Below are 22,235 nucleotides of genomic sequence, written 5' to 3'. Positions count from 1 at the left end.
ACCCTCCGTACCCCAAATCCCAGAAGGACCAGCAGAAGCTTGACTGCAAAAGTTCCTTTTATTAAAAAGAATTGCACTTAGGGTTCAAGGATTCCCCAGTCCTGAGAATTCTCCCGAGGTCCCCGGGCCCACTCTCGTCGGACTGGTGGATACCCCCACCTGTTGGGAGCAGGTGCCCAGAAAGCAGCCTGCAGCAGCCACCCAGATCCCTCCTGTCACCGGTCAGAGCAACCAGAGGTGCCGGGGGCAGGTACCACGTTCCGTCCCACACACCACCTTCTCCGCTGTCACGCAGGCAGCTGGTGGCAGCTGACGTTCTCGCGTTCCGGTGACAAGCTATGGAGACAGAGGCTTCCAGGGTAACATTCCAAACAGGCTACCCTCGGGGCCCTGAGCTGACCTGGGATCTGGGCAGAAAAGCCATCAAAGGGGGGCACTGGCCGAGAGCAGAGCCCCAGCACAGGAGGTAGACGTGAGCAAATCTGAGTGTTGAAGGCAAGTCAGCGCCATGCGACAGGTAAGCGCTCTGAGCCCCGGCCCACACGGCTGACGGTGCGCTGAGCCGCTGGACACACAAGCTCCTCCAGTAAACGCCCAACACCCCAGGCCCCGGTCACGACCAACTGATGAGAAACTGCTCTCCCATCGCCAGCGAGACAGGGATGGCCAGGGTCTGGAAACAAGAAAAAGGAAAATGAGCCTCCAATGGCCAGTAGCAGGGAGACCCGAGCGCTCGGCAGACAGGAGTCTGGACACAAGTGGGCAGTGGACACCGGGCCTGCCTGGCCCGGGAGGCTCTCGCTGTTCCCTCCCAGCTGATTCGGGCCACGAGCACCCTCGGCACTAGAAACAAGCTGCCGAAATGCAGACACAGGCAGAGGAGAGGTGTGGGCTCGAGGAGCCCAATCCACCCCGCTCCCCCCAAAGGAAAAGTTCCTCTCTGCCCCTTGTGTGGCCTAAGTGTCCTCTGGCTTCCGATGGCCACTCCCATGACGCCAGCTCGGCAGGCCTGGGGTCACCAGGAACCCTGGCACGTCCCGCCCCCTCGGCCATCCTGGGGACAAGCCCTCTGGCCCCGTCTGTGGCCCCTCTTGCCTGGGTGTGGGGGCTGTAGGTGAAGTTGGAGACAGGAATGCCGTTGGACACGACCTGCTGGGGGGCCGTGACCACCCCCAGGACAGTCACGTTCCTCAGCTGCAGGCCAGCCCCCTCACTGGTCACGTGCAGCAGCTCGTTCACGATGGTGTTCTGGCCAGAGCAGAGAGAGAGAACCGGGGAGGTCGGCAGACGGCCCGGGCAGGAAGCCCTCCCGGACAGTCCTCCGGACAGCAGAGGCAAAGGGCAGGCAGGCACCATGCCCCGACACAAACCCCCGGGCCCTTCTTTCTCCCCAGTGTGGCAGAGACCACCTTCACTTGGGCTGACCCTCCTGGGGACAGGTGGCCATTCCAGGCCCCCAGGCCCAGCTTCCCTCACCAGATCAGGGCAGTCCCGCCTCCAGCCCGAGTAGGTGGCACGACTCACGTTCCTGGCCAGGAAGACGACCTGCATGTAGGCCCCACGCTCCAGCACCCCCAGGCTCTCCCCGTCGTCCCAGAAGAGCTCCCCGCGAGCCTCCCCGCTCCCCGTCAGGGCCACGGCCAGGGCCATGGGCTGTTTGCGGGACTCTGTGGTTGTGAGGCCGGGGCCCTGGAAAGAGGTGGCACACGTCACCGCTGCAAGCCTGGCAGAGGCCTCCAGACCCAGGGTGGGAAGTATACTAGGCGAGGACAGAGCCACACTGCAAGAAACCAGGGTCTGCAGGACACCCGTGGTGACAGCCCTGTCCGAGGCGGACACCCTGGAGGACGTTTGCAGACTGGTTGCCTCTTTCCCAAAATGGGCTGATGAAGCAGGCTGCATTCTGCGCGTCCTCCCTGGACGCTCCCATCCTCCACCCTCAGACACTGTCATGTCTGCCTGGGGCCCTGGGGACAGACAGAGGCTTACGGGGCCCTGGCAGCCCCAGAGCTGGGCGAATGCGCTCAGGTGTCGGCCCAGGTACCTGCAGAGGGATGATGTGCCCGGCCCGGAGGTGGAGGTTGATGGTGTCCAGGGGGGCTGGCAGCGTCACCCACTGCCCCTCGCTGTGGATGGCAGACTTAAAGGGTGCTGAAGGTGGAGGCGGGAGGCTGCCAAGGGCCTCTGCTGGCACCTGGAGGGGGATGGCACGTCACGAAGAGCCCTAGGCAACACCAACGCCCTGTGCTACCATCGGGAGCTGAGGGAGGGCTGCACGGAGGCCCAGGAGGCTCGGCAGAGACAGGCTGGGTGTGACCTCAGGGGTAGAGCCCAGGCCACTTAGTGGGAGCACAGTATGAGAGGTGCCAAGCCCAGGTCCAGGGAGGGGGCAGGTCAGAGGACACTGAGAGGGGCAGGACTTTGGGAGTGGGAGAAGTAAAGGCCCAGCTCAGCCTGTGCAGTGAGACCCATGGGACCCTGGTGAGTTACCCGCATGGGCCTCAGTTTTCTCATCTGTAAAATGGGTTACTGCAAGGACTGCACTAGATGATGCACATGGAGTGCCCAGGCGAGGCCCGTGAGCCGCTGGGACTCGATGGACACGTGCTCCTTCCACACCATTGGTCCACGCCAACAGTACAGGAGGGAGGGACCCCTTTCCTCCCACGTTTTAGGGTCCCGCAGCATTTTAGGGTCCCAAGACTCACTGTCTGCAGGTTGTACCACGTGCCGGTGGGGAAGTAGCCAGTCACTTCAACCTTCCCGGCCTCGAGCACTGGCGTGATGAGAAGGGCCTCTCCCCACAGGAGCTGGCGGTCCACAGTCCAGGTGTGGGGGTCCTCGGGGAACCTTCACACAGCAGGGATGGGGGACCTGAGGCCAGTGTGCTCACAAGGCCAGCAGGGAGGCTCGGCGGGCATGGTGCCATCCACGGCTCGGGCTCTTGCCTACTTAGCTATGTGGTTCTTTGTGCTGGTCTTACCGATCGCTGAGTTTTTCTACCAGGGAGAGGGATTCTATGTCTTTTTATTGGTAATGTCTCTAACTTACTTTTACAATCTATGTTCAGAGTGGTTTCAATAGTCTTCTATGTTCGAGAAGTATTACCTTTTCCCTAAATTAAACCCTTCCTTCCCTCTGCTCTTGGCTGTGGTGCTTAGAAAGCCCATCCTGCCCGAGCATCAGGAAGCCTTCACTTCCGTTTTCCTACAGCATTTTCTACAGTTTCGTTTTTGACATTTAACTATTGAATCCACGTGGAACTTAGGTTTGTATGTCGTGAGGAGAAAATAAACTGGTTTTTCAAATAGCTACCTGATTGCCTAACTACACGAGGCTCCTTTCGGCCACTGAGCTGAGACGCCATTCTACCATACGGTACCTTCTCACGTGTGCCTGAGTCCTGTTTCGAGGCATCTGTTGGATTTTTTTGAGGTCCTTTCTCTGAACCAGCCCCAAACGGACTCAGTCGTAGTAGCTTTACAACCTGCTTTACCAACTCGTGGGCCTGTACTCAGTGTTCTTCCTTCCAGGTTTTTCTAGGACTTCCAATGGCCCCAGCCCTGAGCTGGAATCTAAGGGGTGGGAACTGGGGGTCGGAGCACCCCAGTAGGGAGGGCCCAGGGTTTGGCCTTATGTCACTCAGCTGCACCCTGCTCCCTCGTGCAGTTCCAGGGAACACCCCATGCAGCAGGATGGGTCTGCCTGGGATCACTAGGCCCGTGGCAAACCCCCCCACGCTGGTCCCCATGGGCTATCGTCTCCCCTGACTCGGGACACTCACTCCAGGAAAAGAGGCCAGGCCACGGTCTCACCTCTGGGGTCACACACACCCCTACCCCGTGCCCGTGGGCCATTTCCCTCCCTACCCAGGGCACTCACTCCAAGAAGAGGGGCCGGGCCACGGTCTCGCCCCCGGTGTGGGCCCGGTGGAACAGCGTGTAGAGGTGGGGCAGCAGCGTATAACGCAGGGTGAGGGCCGTCCTCATGGCTTGCTGAGCCGCGTCACTGAACCTGTAGGGCTCCTGAGGCTGCAGGGGGAGACAGGGGTCGGAGAAGCACCTGGGCCCCAGGAGACCCCACCAGCTCGGCCGGCCAGCACCTGGTGTGTTGGCTCCGTCAGGGGGTGGTCCCAGGCAGACCCTCCCGGACACCCTGCCTACCAGGCTGTGCAGGTCGTTGTGGTTCCGCATGAAGGGGTAGAAGGCCCCCAGCTGGGTCCAGCGCACGCACAGCTCCTCCGAGGTGTTGCCCAGGAAGCCGCAGATGTCGGCCCCCACCAGGGGCACCCCCAGCAGGTTGAAGAGCAGGATTTCTGCAGGGTAGGGTCAGACGGGGCCTCAGGCTGCCAGGGCCCAGCCAGCTCACGGCCCAGGAGCCGGTGGATGTGTCTGCTGAGCCGGCTGGAGGCGGCTCTGCGTGGACCCCAGGTCAGCACTGCACTGGCCTGTGCCTCTTCCACCCGTGGTCAGCAGGGCAGCCGCACCTGCCGTGAGGGGTACGCACAGCAAACTAGCTTGTTAGGGCTGAGCTGTGTCCCACAAGAGAGAATGTCGGAGTCCTAACCCCCGTCCACTGGCTGTAACCTTATTTGCAGATGCGACCAAATTAGCATGAGGTCATTAGGATGGACCTAATCCAGTATGACTGGTGACCTTCTAAGAAGACAAAGACACAGGGAGATGGCCAAGAGACGACAGAGGTCAGAGTGACGCAGCCCCGAGCCAAGGAGGACCCAGCACTGCCCAAGCCACCAGACGTTGGAAGAGGCAGGAAGGAGTCTACCCAGGGTGGCAGAGAGCACGCGGCCCCACCGCCTGACCAGCCTCCAGGGCTGTGAGAGAAGTTTCTGCTGTTCTGAGCCCCCCGGTGTGTGGTACTGCATCAGAGCAGGCAGTTCGCCGAGTCCCCTGAGCTGCTGGAGTCAGGTTCCAGGCCATCTCAGCCTGGGCCCCACCAATGCTCAGAGGACGTGAGGGGACACTGCAGCCTGGGGCCATGGGGACCCTTGTTTGGTTGCAACAGGTCCTGGGAGCTACAGGGCCTCTGCCTGGTAACAGTCAGTTTACAGCAGAACTAACCCCAGAACCGGGACCTGGCTCTGCAGGAGGCTTCAGAGACCGGCCTGCAGATGCGGGGCCCCACCTGCCACACCTGCTCCACGTAGCAAATCAGAGCCCGAAGCACCTGGAGGCAGACAGCTAGAAGCTTCTGGAAGGAGGGAGGGACTTCTTGGCAGGATTTCGCCAGGAGTTTCCCGTAGCCCAAGGGTCTGGAGACGCCCCCACACAGAAGCAAGCCTGTGACTGTCAAGGTGCTCCCAGGCCTGCCATCTGTGTAGTAGGGGCTCTTCTCAGGGGTGGCCTGGTGACTCAGCACTCCAACCCCTTCCCCATGGCTCCTGAGCCATCCAGGGGCCTCGCACGTGTCAGTGGTATCAGAAAGTCAAGTTTCTCTTTGCAGGAGGGAGCGGGCACTGAGACCTGTGGACCGAGCTCAAAGGCAGTTTCCTGCAGCTCAGGATGTGGCGACCAGAAGGGACATTGTGAAAGGAGGGACTCTGACAGCTGGCCCTGGCAAAGCAGGGATGGGGACACCCAGAAGTGGGGTGCCACAGGTGAGCTGACCTGCACAGGTGTGCAGGAGCCAGCAGGCCAGCCCCGTGTCCCACCTGAGTCAGCGCGCCCCCACGACGCCCCTCCCTCCCCCTTAGCAGCAGCGTCTCCCTGAGCTGTGCGGAGCCCAGCACCCAGCTCGGGCAAACCTCCCCTCCACACAGCGCTCTCACCTGGCACGGAGGAGGACAGCTGCTCCCAGCTGCTCCACACGTCCCCTGTCCAGTGGCCGGCATAGCGGCCGTGGCCCGCGAAGGTTGAGCGGGAGATCACAAAGGGGCGTGTCCCCCGAGCCTTCACCAGGGCCCTGGGTGGAGCAGAGGGTCAGAGAGCTGTGCAGAGTGGGGTCACGGCCAGCAGAGTGCCCGGCCGTGTAGCAGGGGGCAGAGCTGGGAGGAAGGAGGAAGGCCAGGCCACTGCCAACCCCTGCTGGGCAGGCAGCTGTGCCTGAGCCGCTGGTGGCCCTCAGGCGCACCATGTCACGGGGGACAGGCCTGTCAGCCCAGACCCCCCTTCTTCTGAGGTGCTGAGCATGGCCTGGGGGGACGGTGCTTGGGCCAGCAGCTACCCCCTGGGGGCCTGGGCTCCCTCCGCTTCCTGCCCTGGGCCCATCCCCGCCCCCCCCCCCCCCCCGTAGCCCCCTGCATGGGGCCCTCACCTGTGGGAGGCCAAAGCTTCCGTCAGGCCGTACAGGTTGTGCAGGTTGTAGTGTGTGGAGAGGAACTGGTGGCTGGAGGCACAGATGGTGGCTGCCCGGAGGGTCCCGCCAACCACCCCTGGAGGAGAGGGGGCTGATTCTGTGGAGCCCCTTCCCGGCAGACTGGTGCCCCCATGTCCCGGGAGCACCCTCGGAACTCGGGGTGTGTCCCTGTACAGTCTCCACTTTTCCAAGGGCAGGAACAGGCAGGCGCTGAAGGCTGCCCTTTGCACACCCCAGACACATGCCCTGGACCCATTCCCACTCTCCCTGTCCATCTGCCGAAGCCCAAAGCACCCGCCCTCCCGGGTCTGGCCTCAGCTGCACGCCTCCCCCACCTGAACCTTGCTCCTGGGTTCCCCTCCCCTTTCCCGGGCTGGCTATGCCCATCGGCTCCTCAGAAATGACAGCTTCTAGTCTCCCAAACCAGACAACACAACCTGAGCCATTACTGGTGCCGGTGGGGCAGCAGGTGGGAGAGTCACCTGGCACATAAGGCGGGTTCTCAAGGTCGCTGTCGGGGCAGCCGTCCACGGAGCCCTTCACAAAGTTGGATGGCTCGTTCATGTCCTGCAAGAGAGGCCCGGAGGCGGGCAGCCCGCACAGTGTAGACGGTGGGGCCAGTCCCCCAGGCCGGGGTGCCCAGGGCCGGGGCCACACTCACAATCCATATGCCGTCGAACGGCACCTGGGCGTGGAACTCGGCCACCATGTCCTGCCACCAGTCAAGGGCCTCGGGGTTGGTGAAGTCGGGGAAGGCAGTGGGTCCCGGCCACACCTGGAAGAAGGCCAGAGGGGAGACCAGGCCCCCTGCTCCTCACCCGTCTCCCTGGGGGGTTGGGACTGTGCAGGTGAGGGCCACTGGTGAGAGGGACCCTGGTGGAAACTCATCTAAGACCCACTTTCTGACAGGCCCCGGATCTGTACTTCTGGGAGCCTCCCCCAGCCACCCCTCGGCCAGGCCCCCTTCCTCTTGGTTCTGGGCACATCCTGGAACACAGAGGTCAGGACTCTACTGGGTGCCCCATCGGAAGGCCTGGGAACCGTCAGGAAGCCTCAGGGGCCTGGAGGACAGGGAGGGCCCCAAGGCTTTGCTACGGGTCTGCAGAGCTCGTGCCTGGGCTGGACCAGGTCCCCCATGAAGCCAGGGGTCCCTGACAAAAGGACTCGAGGACAAACACCCCCAGCTGTGACGCCACCCCACTCTGTCCCACTGGACAATACCCTCTTCCATAACAGCTTCCTGACCCCACTGGCCAGGACCCCCACTTCCTCACCCCTCCTCCACCCGACCCCCACTCTACCTTCCCAATCAGTGGCTGCCCGGTCTCATTGGTGATGAAAACCCCCCTCCGCAGACCCTCATCGTAGGGTCGGTAGCTCCCAGCGGGGCCAGAACTGCTGATAGCGGGATCCTGGGGGTGAGAAAAGCCAGTCAGAGAGGGGACTGCCCAGAGCCTTGGACCAGTCACTGGGAAAACGCTCTCAAACGAATGTTACCGGGGACAGAGGCAGGATATAGCTGTACACGTGTACTGCACACCCATGTGTGTACATGCACACGTATGTGCAGAGACAGAGCCAGGGGCACCAGCTGGCCAACGGGGACCACACCTGGATGCAAGTTTCACCTTTGCTTTAAGAGTTCTAGTTTCACAAACGTTCTGCAGTGAACATTTCTTTTAGAATGAAGAAACGGTCTGAGTCTGCCTCGCTGCTGAGTGGCCAAGGACGCTAGCTGCCCTCAGAGGGCCCGTGGTGACAGAAATGACCAGCAGCAGAGCAATTCCGAGCCTCTCAGCAAATGGATTTCCTCTGCTGAGGGGGATCCGTGGTGGCGACCACTCCCACCTCCTCCTCCAGCGGCACGGCTGGGCACTGGGCACGGCTGGACCAGTCCTTGAATCCCATCCCTCTGGCTGCAGGGACTGGCCCGGGGGGCGTGTCTTCATGCTGGGCCACTCAGAGTCCTGCTCACCTTCCCATGAGGCAGAGCTGACCTGGGGCAGGCAGGGCCAGGAGACACACGGAGGCCCTGCACACAACTACCCCGGCCCTTCAGGTCCTGGGTGACAGCTGAGCACCCCTCACCCCTCTTGCTTTAAGCAGGTCAAGTAACAACAACCAAAAGGACCCTGATCAGCAGACAGATGTTCCCAGGGACCCTCACGCTGGATGGACAGCAGGGGCCAAGTCTGTCCATCTGATATCCCCTCCCTATGAAAGACGCTCAGCAAACATCCTCAGGGACCACGACAGACACGAGGAAGATGTCACCTAGAGCTGGAGCCACCACGTCCTGGGCCCCTCTTCTTCCCAAAGGGCCAGCTCCACACTTCGCAGCGGGCAGGGGCACTTACCACGATCATCACGTACCGCCGGCCGCCCTGGTGGAGCTCCTGCACCATGGCCGGGAAGTCTCCAAAGCCGTCCGTGTTGAAAGTGAAGTCCCTCCTGGCGTCCATGTAGTCCAGGTCGTTCCACTGGACGTCCTGCAGCCACAGCACACGGTGGGGCTGTGGGGACCTGGGCACTGTCTGGGCCAGCCCCCCACGGGGCCCCAGGACCCTCCCCAGAACTCACCAGGGGGAAGAGGGCTCGGGTCATGTTCTCCACCACCTGGCGGGTGATGGCAGTGGACGAGTAGCCCCAGCGACACAGGTGGAAGCCCAGGCCCCAGTATGGCGGCATGAACGGGTAGCCTGCGAGCCAACGGGCCTCCGTGAGGGGGCAGGAGGGAGGGGCGGGGGGCGCGGACGGGGCGAGGGAGCAAGCCTACCCACGATGTCCAGGTACTGCCGCACCACACTCTTGGGCTCCGGGCCCAGCAAGACATACACGTCCAGGATCCCGCCCGTTGACCGCCAGCTGAGGGCTGGGCTCGGCTGCAGGACCACATCTGGGGAGAGCAGCCCTGGGTCTCAGGGACAAATACCCGCCTGTCCCCAGGGCCCTTGGCACTTCACGGGTGGACGGGCCAACCACCTGTGAGAGGGGTCCTGCTACAGGGAGCCTGGGAGCAGGCTGATTGGGGGGCAGGGGGACCCTGAGGACTCGCTGAAGAGCCTGGTGCAGGACGGGAAGATGCTGAGTGCCTGGACCCCGGGGCTCCCCTTTCTGACCTCTTCCCACCCCCAGAGAGCACCTTAGGGTCACCGAAAGGCAGAGCTGGAGAGGCCACGGCACACGGGACTCATTTCTTAGAAGAGCAAACGAGGCCTGACCCCAGTCCTTTGCCCCTCTCCCATACCCCCAGCCTGTCGGGCAGGTGCCGGCCGCCCCACGCTCCCTTATGACAGGGGGATGTGGCCGCACCCGGGAAGCCCGGCCTGGGCGCTGAGGCGGCCCCCGTTCGCTTACCCATGGCGTTGCTGTTCAGGAGGAAGACCCCGTGAGCCAACCCGCCGTCCTCCAGCACCAGGTAGAAAGGGTGGGACCCGTACAGGTTCACGTCGGACTGGGACACGGCAGACATGGCATCAGCTCCCTCGCCCACGCGGCTCCTCCAGTCCCGCCCCACCCCGCCAGCCCCGTACCATGGGGGCGATGTCCCGGTTCCAGAGCGTGATCTTGGTCCAGTTGGTGCTGAGCAGAAGGGGGCCGAGGTGCTCGGCGAGGCCGGTGACGTACGGGCTCGGCAGGGAGGTGGACAGCTGCAGAAACTGCTCGGCGAAGAACAGCGGGGCCACCGTGGTGTTCAGCCTGCCGGGGAAGAGACCAGGCGGCCTCGCACCCTCGATGGCCAGACGAGCCCAAGATGGACCCTCCCGAGACACCCCCTGGCCCTGCTGCCCCCCGAGGAGGCTGGAGTGCCCTGGCAGCCCTAGACATGCTGACCTCAGGACAGAAGCAGCCACGTGAGGCCCACCAACCCCGGGGTACCCGACGTGGCGTGGAGAGCGTCCAGAGCACATCCAGAGAAGGGGTTCTGCTTGGCCGTGCCCACGTCACCCCAGGCGGGCTCTGGGAGCGGACTGCCCATGAGCCCTGGCCGCAAGCAGCTGCTGGGTGAGGGCTGCCTAAAACCCTTCCAGTCCTGGGAGCTGTGGCCCCGAGCTCCTGCCACGAGGCTACACTGCTCCCCAACCCCGGCCGATGCTGCCCCAGAGTCCTCTGGGGTAGCATGGGGTCAAGGGCAAGGCCAGAAACCACAGGCAGGGCCCCTCTGCAACTGGAACACGTATCATGGTTAATTGCATGGAAGGGGCACGCCGCCCACCCCTGGCCCACACTGTGCTGGCGTGCGTGTGTGTGTTCAAGACCAGAATCCAATAAAGTGCTTTAAAAGACTTCTCAGGTCTCTGCTCAAAGGTCAGCTTCTGGGGGGGGCCTTCCCTGAGCCCCACGACAGAGTCAGCCCTGCCCTCTGCACCAGCACAGCCGTTTCGGGGCCTTTCTTTGCATTCCTGCTCCAGACACTGCTGTAGGGATACACTTACTGCCTGCAGCGACACAGGAGCCTACAGGAGCCAGCCGTAATGCTCGGCCCAGAAATGAATGTGCGCAAAAGAAAGAAATGCATTTCTGAAGGCGAGTTCCCTTAAGATTACGGCAAGTCCAGCTCACCTCGTTCCTGCGCGGTAACAGCTCAGTGGCAGAGCCACGGCCCTATTGGTTCCGTGCGCATGATATGTGGGGCCATGTGGTATCATGTGCAGGGCACGTCCTGTGAAAACGTGCTCGCACCATCCAGCGCCGAGGCAGACAGTGGGCCTGACGGCCGGTGGGCACACTTCTGGGCCCGTGGGTCCGTCCTCCTGAGGAGTGGACTGTGACGGACACTTGGTCACGGCCGCGGCATTCGAGCCTAAACTCACATCCCAGGATGCTTCAGTGCATCCAACGGGGGTGGGGGCAGGAGGGGGCCACGCTTCCCTTGGAGGCAATGGCATGACCAACCGATGCCCCTTCTGGCTACAAATGTTTGCCGAGCGCCTGCTGTGGGTCAGAAATGCTCCAGGAGCTGGAGGCTCAGGACAGAACGGAAAGGCTCCTGCCAAGGCAGCAACGATCCAACAAGACCTCATGGGGGTCCTGAGCCTGAGGGACTCGACTCAGAGTGGCCAACAGCAGGGATGCTGGGGCCCCGGCTCCGTCACCTGCCAGCAAACCCCTCGCCTCTCTGTGCCTCAGTTTCCTCATCTGTAAAGTGGGGATAATAACAGCACCTACTTCTGCGTTGTCACAAGGCTTAGACGAGTTAGTAACTACAGTGCCTGATACGCACTAACCGCTATGTGTTATTTGGTAAACAAGTAAAGTAAAAATGAAGCCATGAGGGGATGTTGCGTGGCACGGGTGTAACATTTGACCCTGGACCAGGGGTTCTCGGCCTGGGCACAGTCACACTGGGGCGTGATCACTGCACTGTGGGGCTGCCCTATGCATCGTGGGGGTTGAACAGCATACCTGGGCGCCACCCACTAGATGCCGGCAGCACTTCCTCCCAGGATGACAACTAAAATGTCTCCAGCCATGGCCAAATGTCCCTTGGGGAAAATGGCCCCCAGCTGGGACTCCCTAGGCTGGACATCTGGGAGGGCCTCTGAGAACTCTGGGTGGAGGGAACATTGAGCAGCAGGGCCCCAGGGGTGGCGGTGGGGGGCCCAGCATGGCGAGGGGGCCTGAGGGGGAGGGTGGACGGGCTCAGGGACGATGCTGTCCAAGTCCCTGACCCTGCCACCCGAGGTCAGGGCACTCACACCACCCGTCCGTCCAGCTTCCGGCGCACGACCACCCCAAAGGGCTCCTCAGAGAACTCCACGCTGTAGAGCGTGGACGGCGCCCGGCTGTGGACACGCGGGGTCTCCAAGGGCACCTTGTAGCGCCTGTTGGCGGGATCTCTGATCTAGAAGACGAGAGTGGTGGTGTCATGAGGCCATTCGTGGCCCGGCAGCCACCCCTGCATATTTCCCACTCCTTCCTTCACCCTCCAGAGGAGCCAGGGGTCCGTTCCCGTCCCAGCGTGGCCGGGCACCAAGTGGGAGCCTTGGCACTTCGGCCAACCTCCCTGAGCCTCGGTTTCGTCATCTATAGTCAGGAGATCACCTGCGGTGGGTTGCCAGGCAAATACAGAACACCCAGGAAATCTGAATTTCAGATAAACAAGAATTTTTTTTTTTTTTTAGCTAAGGATGTCTCAGATATTGCATGGGATATGCTGGCACTAAAAACAAACTCATTCCTTGGTTATCTGGTTCAAAAATACGAGGCATCCTGTATTTTTATTTGATGAATCTGGCAACGCTATTCAACCTGGCAGACCTGTCACAGGGTCATTGAGAAAACAATTAGAGCAGCAGCTCTTATCTGGTACGTAGTAACCCCTCCGTAAATGATGACGTTCTACGTTACTGTTAACAACAGAGCATTGGAACGGAGGGTCAGGCTCTCTCACTTTTGCATCTGCACATTTGTTCAGTGGACCAGGTTTTACTGGGCATCTACGCTGTGTCAGACACTGTCCCAGGGATTGGGACACCGCAGGGGACGATCAGACAAAAGGCTCTGCCTTGGGGATGACAGTCAGGGGCTGGGATGCCACCGCCCAGTGCCTGGGACATCCCCCCCCCCGCCCCATCCACCTTTCCACTTGCTGACCACTGCAGGACCTCAGGTCTTGGCTGAGATTTCACTTCCTGGGGGAGGCCTAACCTCCCTCCACTGGGCCGTGAGACCTGCCCTCCAGAGCAAGTTCTAGAATCTTTGAGTCACTGTCTTAGTGGCCACTGCTGAGTGTAGGCACCGTCTGCTCACACCTGGACTCCCGTGAGGGCACAATACACATTCATGCAATAAGCACCCCCTCTGCCCCGTCTCTACATGTGCCCGGCCCCGCCCGGCCTGCCCACCGTGAAGTGGAGTCGGCTCTCGGTCTCCATCAGCACGTCCAGCTGTAAGGTCATGACATCCTTGGGGAAGAAGGTCGGGGTGTCTCGGCTCAGGGTGGCCGTGTAGCCCGTCTCTGTGGTGGTCAGGTTCCCCAGCTTGTAACTGGGGTAGCTGGGTGGGAAGAAGCACCAGGGCTGTGCCATCCGAGAGCCCCGTGGTCGCCATCTTGCAGGCACGTAGCAGCAGCCCCGGGCCTCACACTGCTCGCGGGTGATGGCTTTGTCTGGGGCGCAGTCAAAGCGGCTGTTGGGGGGCACGTCACACTGTGTGGGTGCTGCTCCCAGGCTGGGCTGGGGCCCTGGGCCGCTGGCTCTCTGCTGGTGAGCTTGGTTCATCTCCTTGGGAACTTGGGAGAAGTCATGCAGCTCTCGGGGGACCACCATGAAATCGTGGAGCAGGACATGCCCCACGAGGGCAGCAGTGGCCAAAGAGAGGAGGACACAGGCCCCCAGCAGGGGGCGGGGGCAGGGCGGCCGCTTCATGTCCATGGTCTCGGTGCCTGCGGGTCGTGGGACGGTCCCGGAGGCCTGCTGAGTGGAGAACTGGGGTCAACAGGGAAGGGAAGAGTGGCCGGGGCATCAGAGGCTCTCAAAGCAGCTTCCAGACATGAACTCTGGGGACCCAGGGCAGGCAAGGGTGGACGAGCTCCCAGCACTGTTCAGACAAACATGGGGGAAGGAGAAAAAGGGAAGGAAAAGTCCCCAAGAGGGGGCTGCAGAATACTGTGAAGTCTCATGAAGTTACAAATGAAATGCACTTAGAATTTCTGTAAACATGATTAATGACACAAAAAGACCCACATGACAGACTGACAAGTGGAACAAGGAAGTTACAAGTGCAGATGGACAGAGCCGATTCTGTGTAAAGACGGAGGCCAAGGTTACATTGTAACCAATGGGGAGGAAGTGCCCTGGGGGACGTGCCACCTTCCCTCTGTCCCTCTGCTGCTGACCAGGGCATGGAAACAGCCTGGGGAGAAGTTTGGTCACTGCAGCCGAGGGAGGGTAAAGCCACAGGAGAAAGGCCTGGTCCCCAGCAGCTGGCAGAGCGGAGCCCCTCCGGGCCCTGCAGCTAGGGCCTCTGGGGGTCTCGGTGGTCCTGGGTCTGTCTCTGTCAAGCAGCTGCATGGAGAGCCTGACGTCAGTTACTGTGGTGATAAGACTGTTATTACCTGCATGTTATCGGTATGTTCTAAGTATTTTATAAGGAACGTTGTTGGCCCAGGTCCTCCGAGGAGCAGCAGACTCCAACACGGGACAGGGTGCCAGGACACTATTAGGGGACTCATTTCCATCAGAGAGAAAATTGGGGGGCTGCCGGGGACTCATGTCCATCAGAGAGAAAATTGGGGGGCTGCCGGGGAAGGCTGGGAGAGCCATCACACCCCACACAAGGGGAGGGTGGGGAAGGTGGCTGGGTCCAAGCGTCCCAGACTGCCATGCAGGTTAAGGAAGGTTCAGCTAGGACCAGGGTTGGAGGCGGTTCTCGAGCCAAAGCTGGCCATGACAGGGGCCCGGCGCCCCCAGAAGTGGCTTGCCCTAGTGTTATGGGCCAGAAGCAGCCTGGTCTCAGGACAGCTGTGGATTTCAGAGCGCAGCACCTCAGCTGGGTGTCTAACAATTCAACTCAGTTCTGACATGAACTCCTGGAGTCAGCATCAACCCCACAGGTTAAGGGCTCAGCCCAACAAGACGGCGCCACTCAGACGCCAGGCATGAATTCCAGGTTGCCACCGCACTTCTGACCAACCGGCTATAAATGTGAGGGTTCACCCCCCCACACACACACACACACCTCCCCACTTTCAATTATTGGCGAAGACAACTCACAGAACTCATGAAAATGCTTTCCTTAGTGCCATGGGTTTATTCTAAAGGCTACAACTCAGAAACCACCCAATGGCAAGGTATGGGGGGAGGGGGAAGGGTCCTCCAAACCCTCTCCCAGCATCAAAACCTGTGCATCAGCTTGGAAGCTCTCCAGACCCCAAGGAGTTTATAGGGTTTCCTTAGGCGGGAACAACTGATTAGATCATCGGCCACTGGTGATCAATCACCAGCCCCTCTCCGCTCGCCAGAAGCTGGGGTGAAAGTTCCCACCCTTGAGTCCTGCTTCTGTCTTTCTGGAGACCAGTTCCCATCCTGAAGGGATCTAGAGACCCCAGCCACCCGTCATCATTAGCCTGTAGAAGACAGTTATCACTCCCCAAATTCCAAGGGTTTTGGAGCGGTGTGCCAGACCTGGGGACAGAGACTAACTGTTTTTATACCAGTGCCCCGGCTCCACCTGACCCTTCCAGCCACATCTGACAGACACCTCGTGGTCTCATGACTCAGAAACCACGGAACTGAGAGTGTGGGGCAGGGTCCTCATTCAGGGGCCCCTGGGCATCGCCCACCCCTCCCCACCGAGTTCAGAAGCTGCAGAGGTGCCAGGGGCACAGGCGGGGCCAGCACCACATCCCCTCTCACGGTTTCCACTTTGGAGACCGGGAAGAGCGGTACCCACAGGGCTCGACAACTTACAGAAAATGGGGACGGGCTGAAGGTCAGGGGGTCAAGTGGCCCTGCTGACCAGGAAAGCCCGGCAGGGCTTTCAGGCCAGTGGCTCAGAAGTGCTGCTCCCCAGACCAGGGTGGCGGTGTGGACGAGCGGGGCTCAGAGCCCAGCTTCCACCCCTGGACGGGGAAGTGCGGGTTCTTAACTCCTGTGCCTCAGTTTCCTCCACGTGGAATAGGCCAGCGCAACCTTCCTGGCCCGGCACTGGGTGAGGGAATGAGGACCGTGCAGTCTGGGGGTCCCGGGAGTGACTGCTGACCCCGCCGCGCGCGGACCCTGGCACGACGTGCGCAGCTTCTGCAACAGGACATCACTGACGACCAGTCAGTCAATCGACCCTCCCCGTGTGGGCGTCACGGTTGCCCCGACCCGGGGGCGCCCGTCGGAGGGGCTGCAGCGGACCGCCCAGTCCCTCGCCCGCAACCCCGGCGGCCCGAGGCCCGAGGCCCGCTCACCTCCGCGCACGCGCGCCCGGTCCCGGACGGACTCACGTCCGCGCACGCGCGCTCACCTACGGCCCCGCACGCCTCTACGCACGCGCGCCTGGCCCGCAGCGGCGAGCGGGGTCAAGTGCTGGAGGGCGCGCGTCAAGCGGGTGGGAGGCCGGCGGCGGCGGCGGCGGCGGCGGCGGCGCGTCACGTGACAGGCAGCCCGCGCCGGCGCCCTGGGTGCGGGTGCGCTCGACCCGCCGTGCGCCCCCTGTTGGAGCGGCGGGCGAGGCCGCGTGGAGCGTCCGCGCTCTCCTCCGGCCTTCGGGACCCTGGAAGGTGGGCAGGGGTCCGAGGAGCGAGCACCTTTCCCGGAACATTCGCTCCGATGCCGCGACTTTGCCTTTTGGGGTCGGGGAGGGGGCGACACCCACCGGTGAGCAGGCCCCCGCGGCTGTCGGGCTTCCGGGGAGCTCGCCAGGCCGCCCCAGGGGTACAGCGCGCCTGTCACTGTAGCCTGCAAGGCGGGCACCGGCGTTCAGCTACGAAATGGCAAAGATAGCAAACGTCTGGAAGCACCTTTAGTTAAGTAAACTTATTAACTTGTTCCTTAAAGGAAAACGTGGTCATAACCCATAAAATCGACTCTTGTGAAAATGTTAGGTGACGTTTACAAAGAATTTTTCATACAAACGGGAAAATGCTAGTGTTTAGATGAGCAAGCTTTCCAACGTGAAACCCGAAAGCTGGACACGCAGCGTGACGCTGTCACGTGGAATGCAGGCCTGGAAAACCCTGGGAGGACGGACAGTGGCGCCTCTGGGTGGGGAACCGAGAGGGTTTCCTCCGCTTTGTAGTTGTATTTCTGGAATGTTTTAGAATAAACGCGTTTCTCCCACGTGCAGGGAAAAAAAGTTTTATTTTTCTGCTGAAAAGTTTGAAAGTGAAATTACTTTGTTGAACATTGTCCCTTTACACTGCAGAGAAGCCACACGGTAACAAGTGCCACAAGAATCGGGGGTGGGGTGGGGGTGGGAGAAGGACGCTCTGGTTACAGTGAACGTGGGACAAGTGGGCAGACATGGGACGTGTCTCAGTATTTACCCACGGGCACAGTCTTACTTCAGTTGTCAGGTCTCCGTAAGCACAGCCCGTGGGTTGTTCCCCTGCACTTGGTCCTGTGAGCTGGGAATCTGGATTTAGCGGCGGGGAGTGGGGGCAGGAGAAGGGACCCGAGTTTCCCCGGGGTGGAATCAGGGAAAGCTGCAGATGAGAAGGCGGGTTGTGGGTTTTCAGACGCACTGGGGTGCTGAAGCCTGAGGGCCATCATACTCCTGCTTTCCGCAGGGTCCCTTCTTTACTCACCCACAAGACTGAGTTGGTACCAGACACGGTCAGAAGGAAGCCCAGCTCACTCCGGAGCATTCTCACATGCAGAAACCAGAGCACCAACCCAGCTACCATGAGAGCATGGATTTGCAAATGCAAGACTTGCTTAGATGCAACTGGAAACACTGGGATTTGACTTGGCTTAAACAGCTGTGTGGCTAAAACAAATTTCTACAAATTTCTTCTAAACAGTGCCATTCTCTGAGGGTGGACATGGCTTTCAGTGACACAAGATCCTAAGTCCCTGGTAATACACAGAATCCTGGTCTCTTCCACGGGGGCCAGCCTGGGAAGTCGTGGTCCAGGACGCTCTCTAGGAGGGCCCTGGCGACTCCAGCTTGTTGGCGATCGTCTGTCTGACCTTGAGCAGGGCCTCCTGGAACTGGGGGTACTCGTCCTTCACGTGGTCCAGGATGGTGCTGATGGCGGCCAGCCGGTCGTCCAGGCGCCTGCGCTCCACTAGCAGCGACTGCTTGGAGCGGAACAGACACACGTACCTGCCGTCCTTCACAGCCTGCAGGTGCTTGAGGCGCGTCTGCAGGGCCACCAGCTCGGCAAGTTTCTTGGGTGAGATAAGAGACCCTGTGTCAGGCTGTACAGATTCAAAAGAGGACACTTACTGGGCCCCCATACAAACTCAGAGGATGAATGACAAAGAGGAGAAGGGGGCAGGGAAGGAACACCTGAAGTACTGAGTCTCCACAGCCAGGGGACGAGGCCAGCGTGGGGCTTTATCCTCCATCCATCATCTAAGAGGCAGTTGACACCGGCCATGTGTCAGGCCTGCTGCCAGACACTTCCCTTCATCATCTCCCATCTCGGCTGATCATCAGGCCCCAACCCTGCAGTCCTGCCTGATCCCTCTCCTCTGCTCACACCAAATCCAGTCTCCCTGGAAACTCCTGGGACAATGACAACACTATGTGCAGCTGCTCACTCGCCCCAAGGCTTCAGGCCCGTCATGCCTCACCGTCCTCCTTAAAAACTGTGATGGCCTCAAACAGGCCTCCCATGTCCACCCGTCACCTTGCAGTCCTCACTCAACCTCAGAGCCGGAGTGATCCTGCTAACACGTCACCCTCAGCCCCAAACCCTCCCACTGTCTCCCGCCTCCCTGAGAGAAAAGCCCAAAGTCAGGGTCATGGCCCCCAAAGGCGGTGCATAGCCCAGAGGGCTGTCTCTGCCCCCACACTGCACCTGCAGGCCTCTGGTGGCCCTGCGGCAGTCCCAAGCTCCAGCTCTACCTGCTGTGCCCTCTGCTGGGTTGGCTCGCTCCCTTGCTTCCTTCAAGTCTGACTCAGGTCATTTTCCCCGTGTGGTCTTTTCTGCCCACCCCACCACCCCACCCACTTCTCTGCTTATTTTTCTCCAGAGCACTTGTCACCATCTGACACATGATATCGTTTCTTTTGTGTATCTGTTCCTTCACCCCAGGAACGTGAGCTCCGGGCAGGCAGGGGTCCTGGTAGCCCTCGTGGCCCCAGCATTGTCTACCTGTCGCTTGAGGGCCACCAGCTGGTCCTGGTCGGCCTCGACCATCTCGGTGTGGGACTGCGTGGCTGACAGCTGTGCCTGCTTCTCCAGGAGGGACTCGCCCATGCGTTTTTGAGTCTCTTCCAGTTCCAAGATGGTGTTGCTGCAGTCCTCGCTGGCCTAGGGGATGGGCAGGGTCATCCTGGGACTGTCTCCTGCCTATCCAGCGGACAGAGAGGACTCAGGCCGGAAGGCCCCACCTGTGCACATGATCCAAGGGGATTCCCAGAGGGGCAAAGCCAGTCCCTGTCCCTGGGAGCTGTGACCCAGGGTGGAGGGCGTGAGTCCCAGCAGGGCACCAGGGCCCAGTTAAGTCCTCTGCAGAGTGCTCTCTGAAGGCAGGCGAAGCTTGGACAAAGGAGGGGGTGCTGAGAGTCCTGGGGTCCTCCTGAAGTGGCTGTCTGCATAGGCACATGGACAAGGGACAGCTCGGCAACTGTGTGCCAAGGGCGGGGAAGACACCTGGAGCAGGGTAGGGGGGGCCGGGCCGCATGGGGTACAGATGTGGCCTGGGGAGCGTGAGATAGAAGGGGTGGGGGTGGGAGTGGGGGTGGATGGCAGTGGGGGGGGCCTCTGCAGAGTCACAGCGGAACCAGAGCTTCCAGTGGCATCTGCAGCCCAGAGCGGGAGGGACAGGCTGGGCTCTATCACTGTGAGGTGGGGGACCAGACAATCTTGGGGAAGCAGACAGAGAAGGGAAGAAAAGTCTGGTAGCTTTGGCAGCTGGTGGCTGAGGTGGACGAATGAAGTAGAAGAGACAAAAGTGACCCTCAGTGTGTGGCTGGGGACGCGGGACAATGTGCGGTGGGGCTGGCAGGGGTGACAGAAAAGGCCAGTTTGTGCACAAAGGTGGAGGTCACACTGGGTGTGGTGCGTGGCAGTGTGTGTGGCAGGAGGGCTTGGGTACAACCATGCTGTTGCTGGGAGCAGGATGGAGGTGCAGGAGGGTGTGGGGGCAGGCGAGGCAGGGAGGGGTCCTGGCGAGACCCTGTGGTGAGGGGCTGAGAGGGGCACCGGGGAGCCAGGAGGGGTGGAGAGGAACGAGCATCAGGAGTGGCCAGTGTGGCAGAGATCAGCTGACAGGACCCAGAAGAGGCTGTCCTGCCACCTCCGGTAACTTCCAAAGTAGCAGCTGGATCACGGCTGTCACTTGCGGCTGACCTTTCCTTACATAGGATTTACCCTGCTGGGGCTAGTCCAGTACTCTCCATCTAATCCTCTGGAGGACGCCATGAGGCGAGGACCCATTGCACAGGTCAGTAAGCCAAGGCACAGAGAGGCCAGACTACATGCCTCAGTCATGAGTAGGAGAGCTGGCTGGAACCCCACGCAGGGCCCCGAGGCCAGCTTCTGTTTCACGTAACCCTTGGCCTAGCTGGGCCAGGGGTGGGGGGGGTATAGTACTGCTAATATTTCTGCCTGGCAGACGAGTGAGTGTCTCCATGCCTCCCTGATGGCATTTCCCATGAGCAGAAAGAGGCTGACAGACGGCCGCACCCTCCAGTCTGTTAAACCCAAGAAAGGCCCTATCGTAGCAGAACGTGGGGCTCCTGGGGAAGCACCCACTGACCTTGAGGGCACTTGGGGTCATGGGGCTCAGGCTCAGAGGATGCAGTGGCTTTTGTCCCCAGTGCAGGAGAATGCTGGTTCCAAAGCCGGGCTCCTTCCATCCCCTCCTCAGTCCCTCACTGTCACTTCTGTCTCATAAACAGCCTGACACAGCAGCTCTGACGACAGCTCCGGGAACAATGTGCAGAAGGGGTGGTGATGCGAATGGGATGGTACGTGGTAAGGGGCCCACTGAGCAGCTGGAAGGACAGAGTGAAATCACAGCCCAGGTGGGGGCGAGGACATCAGGACAGCCCTGGCCAGTGACGCCTGCCAGCGAGCTGACCACGTGCAAGGGGCACAGGTGGATGTCGGCCTGTAGACAGGCAGTTCTGGGCATGTCCCCTTCTTTGTCACATAGCTCCCCTACCTTGTGAAGGTCCCTGATCTTTCGCCGAAGCTCTGTCTGCTTGTGGTGGAAGTCTGTCCGGGTGAGCGACTTCTTGTCCCTCTTGCTCTGGCCCTCGGCCCAGGTCGAGATGGCCTCCCTGCGGGTGACGGCCGTCTCCATGTCTCGGATCATCCTCTCCTGCTGCTTCAGCAGCTGCCCGTGCTTGACCTGTGTGCACAGGGCAGGACCCGGTGGGAAGCCAGCCCACCTCCCACTCCACCCCACGGAACCAGCAGGGAACCAACGAGGGGGACACAGCCAGAGGACAAAGAATCTGCAGCATTGTCAATGGGTCAGAATGAGTTTCAGGTCCATAGAGAAGAACAGGCAAACAGGGCAGGCAACCCTGAGAAACAGGCAGAGGCCGGGGAGGTTGGGAGCCCTGAGGACCACATGTTGCCCAGGAGTGGCTCCTGGAGCAGTAAAGGGACATCAGCCCCCAAATGGTGGAATCTGGCTAGAGCTTGTAGTTTGCTTAATCGTATTGGCCCAAGGTTAATTTCTCAGTGGGACAAACACACCGTGGTTCGGTGGGATGGTAGGTAACGTGAACGGCCTGTGGCACCTGAGCTGGGGACTGGCTATAGTGACAGGTCGACTGTAAGGGGCACGAGGGAACTTTCCGGGGTGGCAAGAGCATTCCGTGTCTTGATTGCGGTGATGGCTGCACATTGAACCGAGCGTTTAAAATAAGTACATTATTGTACGTGAGTTCTGCCTCCGCAAGCTGATTTAGAACCAAAAAAGGATAACCGGGCAAGAATCGCCAAGTTAAGAATGGTGGTGGACGAAGACCCAGCCCCCCCCCCCCGGTTTAAAATGGACCATAGTGACCCTAAGCACACTCTGCACTGGCGAAGCCTGTCAAAGTGATTGTCACAACAGAGCAGAGACGGTGGGGCCGACTCCCTGGGAGCTGCTCTGGTGCACGTGGCCCCCAATTCAGTGACAAAAGCACAGATGATCTAATACAGGCTGCTGGCCATACTCACTCCGCAGCTGAGAGGAAATGGAGCTGGACTTCACAGTATCACCAACAATACATTCCAGGTGGACTCAAGGTCCAAATGTGTGCAAACCATTGAAAACAACTTAGGAGTATATTTGTGTCACTTTAGGCCGGGG

At 60.6% G+C, this 22,235-nt stretch overlaps 2 protein-coding genes across 6 annotated transcripts in view; both read right to left on the bottom strand.

The window, feature by feature from the left end:
- Positions 1-39: 39 nt before the first annotated feature.
- GAA (alpha glucosidase) lies at positions 40-16,375 on the bottom strand. Of its 4 annotated transcripts, none has more exons than XM_033091069.1 (20): positions 16,217-16,375; positions 13,164-13,733; positions 12,015-12,160; positions 9,849-10,014; positions 9,673-9,769; positions 9,092-9,211; positions 8,896-9,014; positions 8,673-8,804; positions 7,617-7,727; positions 6,977-7,090; positions 6,798-6,882; positions 6,274-6,391; positions 5,789-5,922; positions 4,164-4,315; positions 3,883-4,031; positions 2,709-2,850; positions 2,045-2,194; positions 1,525-1,689; positions 1,096-1,248; positions 40-673 (listed from the first exon to the last, which is right to left on the bottom strand). In XM_033091069.1, exons 2-20 carry the CDS (start codon positions 13,689-13,691, stop codon positions 614-616), a joined length of 2,841 nt encoding a protein of 946 aa, XP_032946960.1. In that variant the 5' UTR covers positions 13,692-13,733; positions 16,217-16,375; the 3' UTR covers positions 40-613. The 4 variants fall into 4 exon arrangements, with proteins under 4 accessions (XP_032946960.1, XP_032946959.1, XP_032946962.1 ...); XM_033091068.1 differs by having other exon boundaries at positions 13,164-13,730; XM_033091071.1 differs by lacking the exon at positions 16,217-16,375 and adding an exon at positions 15,729-16,109.
- Positions 16,376-17,133: 758 nt separating this feature from the next.
- The window catches only part of CCDC40 (coiled-coil domain containing 40), a 42,454-nt gene continuing 37,352 nt past the window's right edge, over positions 17,134-22,235 (bottom strand). The window contains exons 18-20 of one of the 2 annotated variants that reach the window (XM_033091900.1): positions 21,090-21,278; positions 19,073-19,231; positions 17,134-18,140 (exon numbers count right to left, since the gene is read on the bottom strand). In XM_033091900.1, the coding sequence (XP_032947791.1) occupies positions 17,892-18,140; positions 19,073-19,231; positions 21,090-21,278 (597 nt within the window). In that variant the 3' untranslated portion in view covers positions 17,134-17,891. The remainder of the gene's footprint in view (positions 18,141-19,072; positions 19,232-21,089; positions 21,279-22,235) is intronic. The other variant, XM_033091899.1, reaches the window with a different exon arrangement.

The sequence above is a fragment of the Rhinolophus ferrumequinum genome, chromosome 21, assembly GCF_004115265.2.
Source record: "Rhinolophus ferrumequinum isolate MPI-CBG mRhiFer1 chromosome 21, mRhiFer1_v1.p, whole genome shotgun sequence".
Taxonomy (NCBI): domain Eukaryota; kingdom Metazoa; phylum Chordata; class Mammalia; order Chiroptera; family Rhinolophidae; genus Rhinolophus; species Rhinolophus ferrumequinum.
This window is presented reverse-complemented; position numbering and strand designations above follow the sequence as displayed.

What these genes read in the sequence shown, in the direction of transcription:
- GAA (XM_033091069.1), bottom strand. Translation starts at nt 13,691, where the DNA reads ATGGACATGAAGCGGCCGCCCTGCCCCCGCCCCCTGCTGGGGGCCTGT. An exon ending in GGCACATCATCCCTCTGCAG is followed by an intron (nt 1,690 to 2,044) that starts GTACCTGGGCCG and finishes ACCTCTTTCCAG; the next exon opens with GGCCCCGGCCTCACAACCAC. An exon ending in CCTACAGCCCCCACACCCAG is followed by an intron (nt 674 to 1,095) that starts GCAAGAGGGGCC and finishes TCTTGTTTCCAG; the next exon opens with ACCCTGGCCATCCCTGTCTC.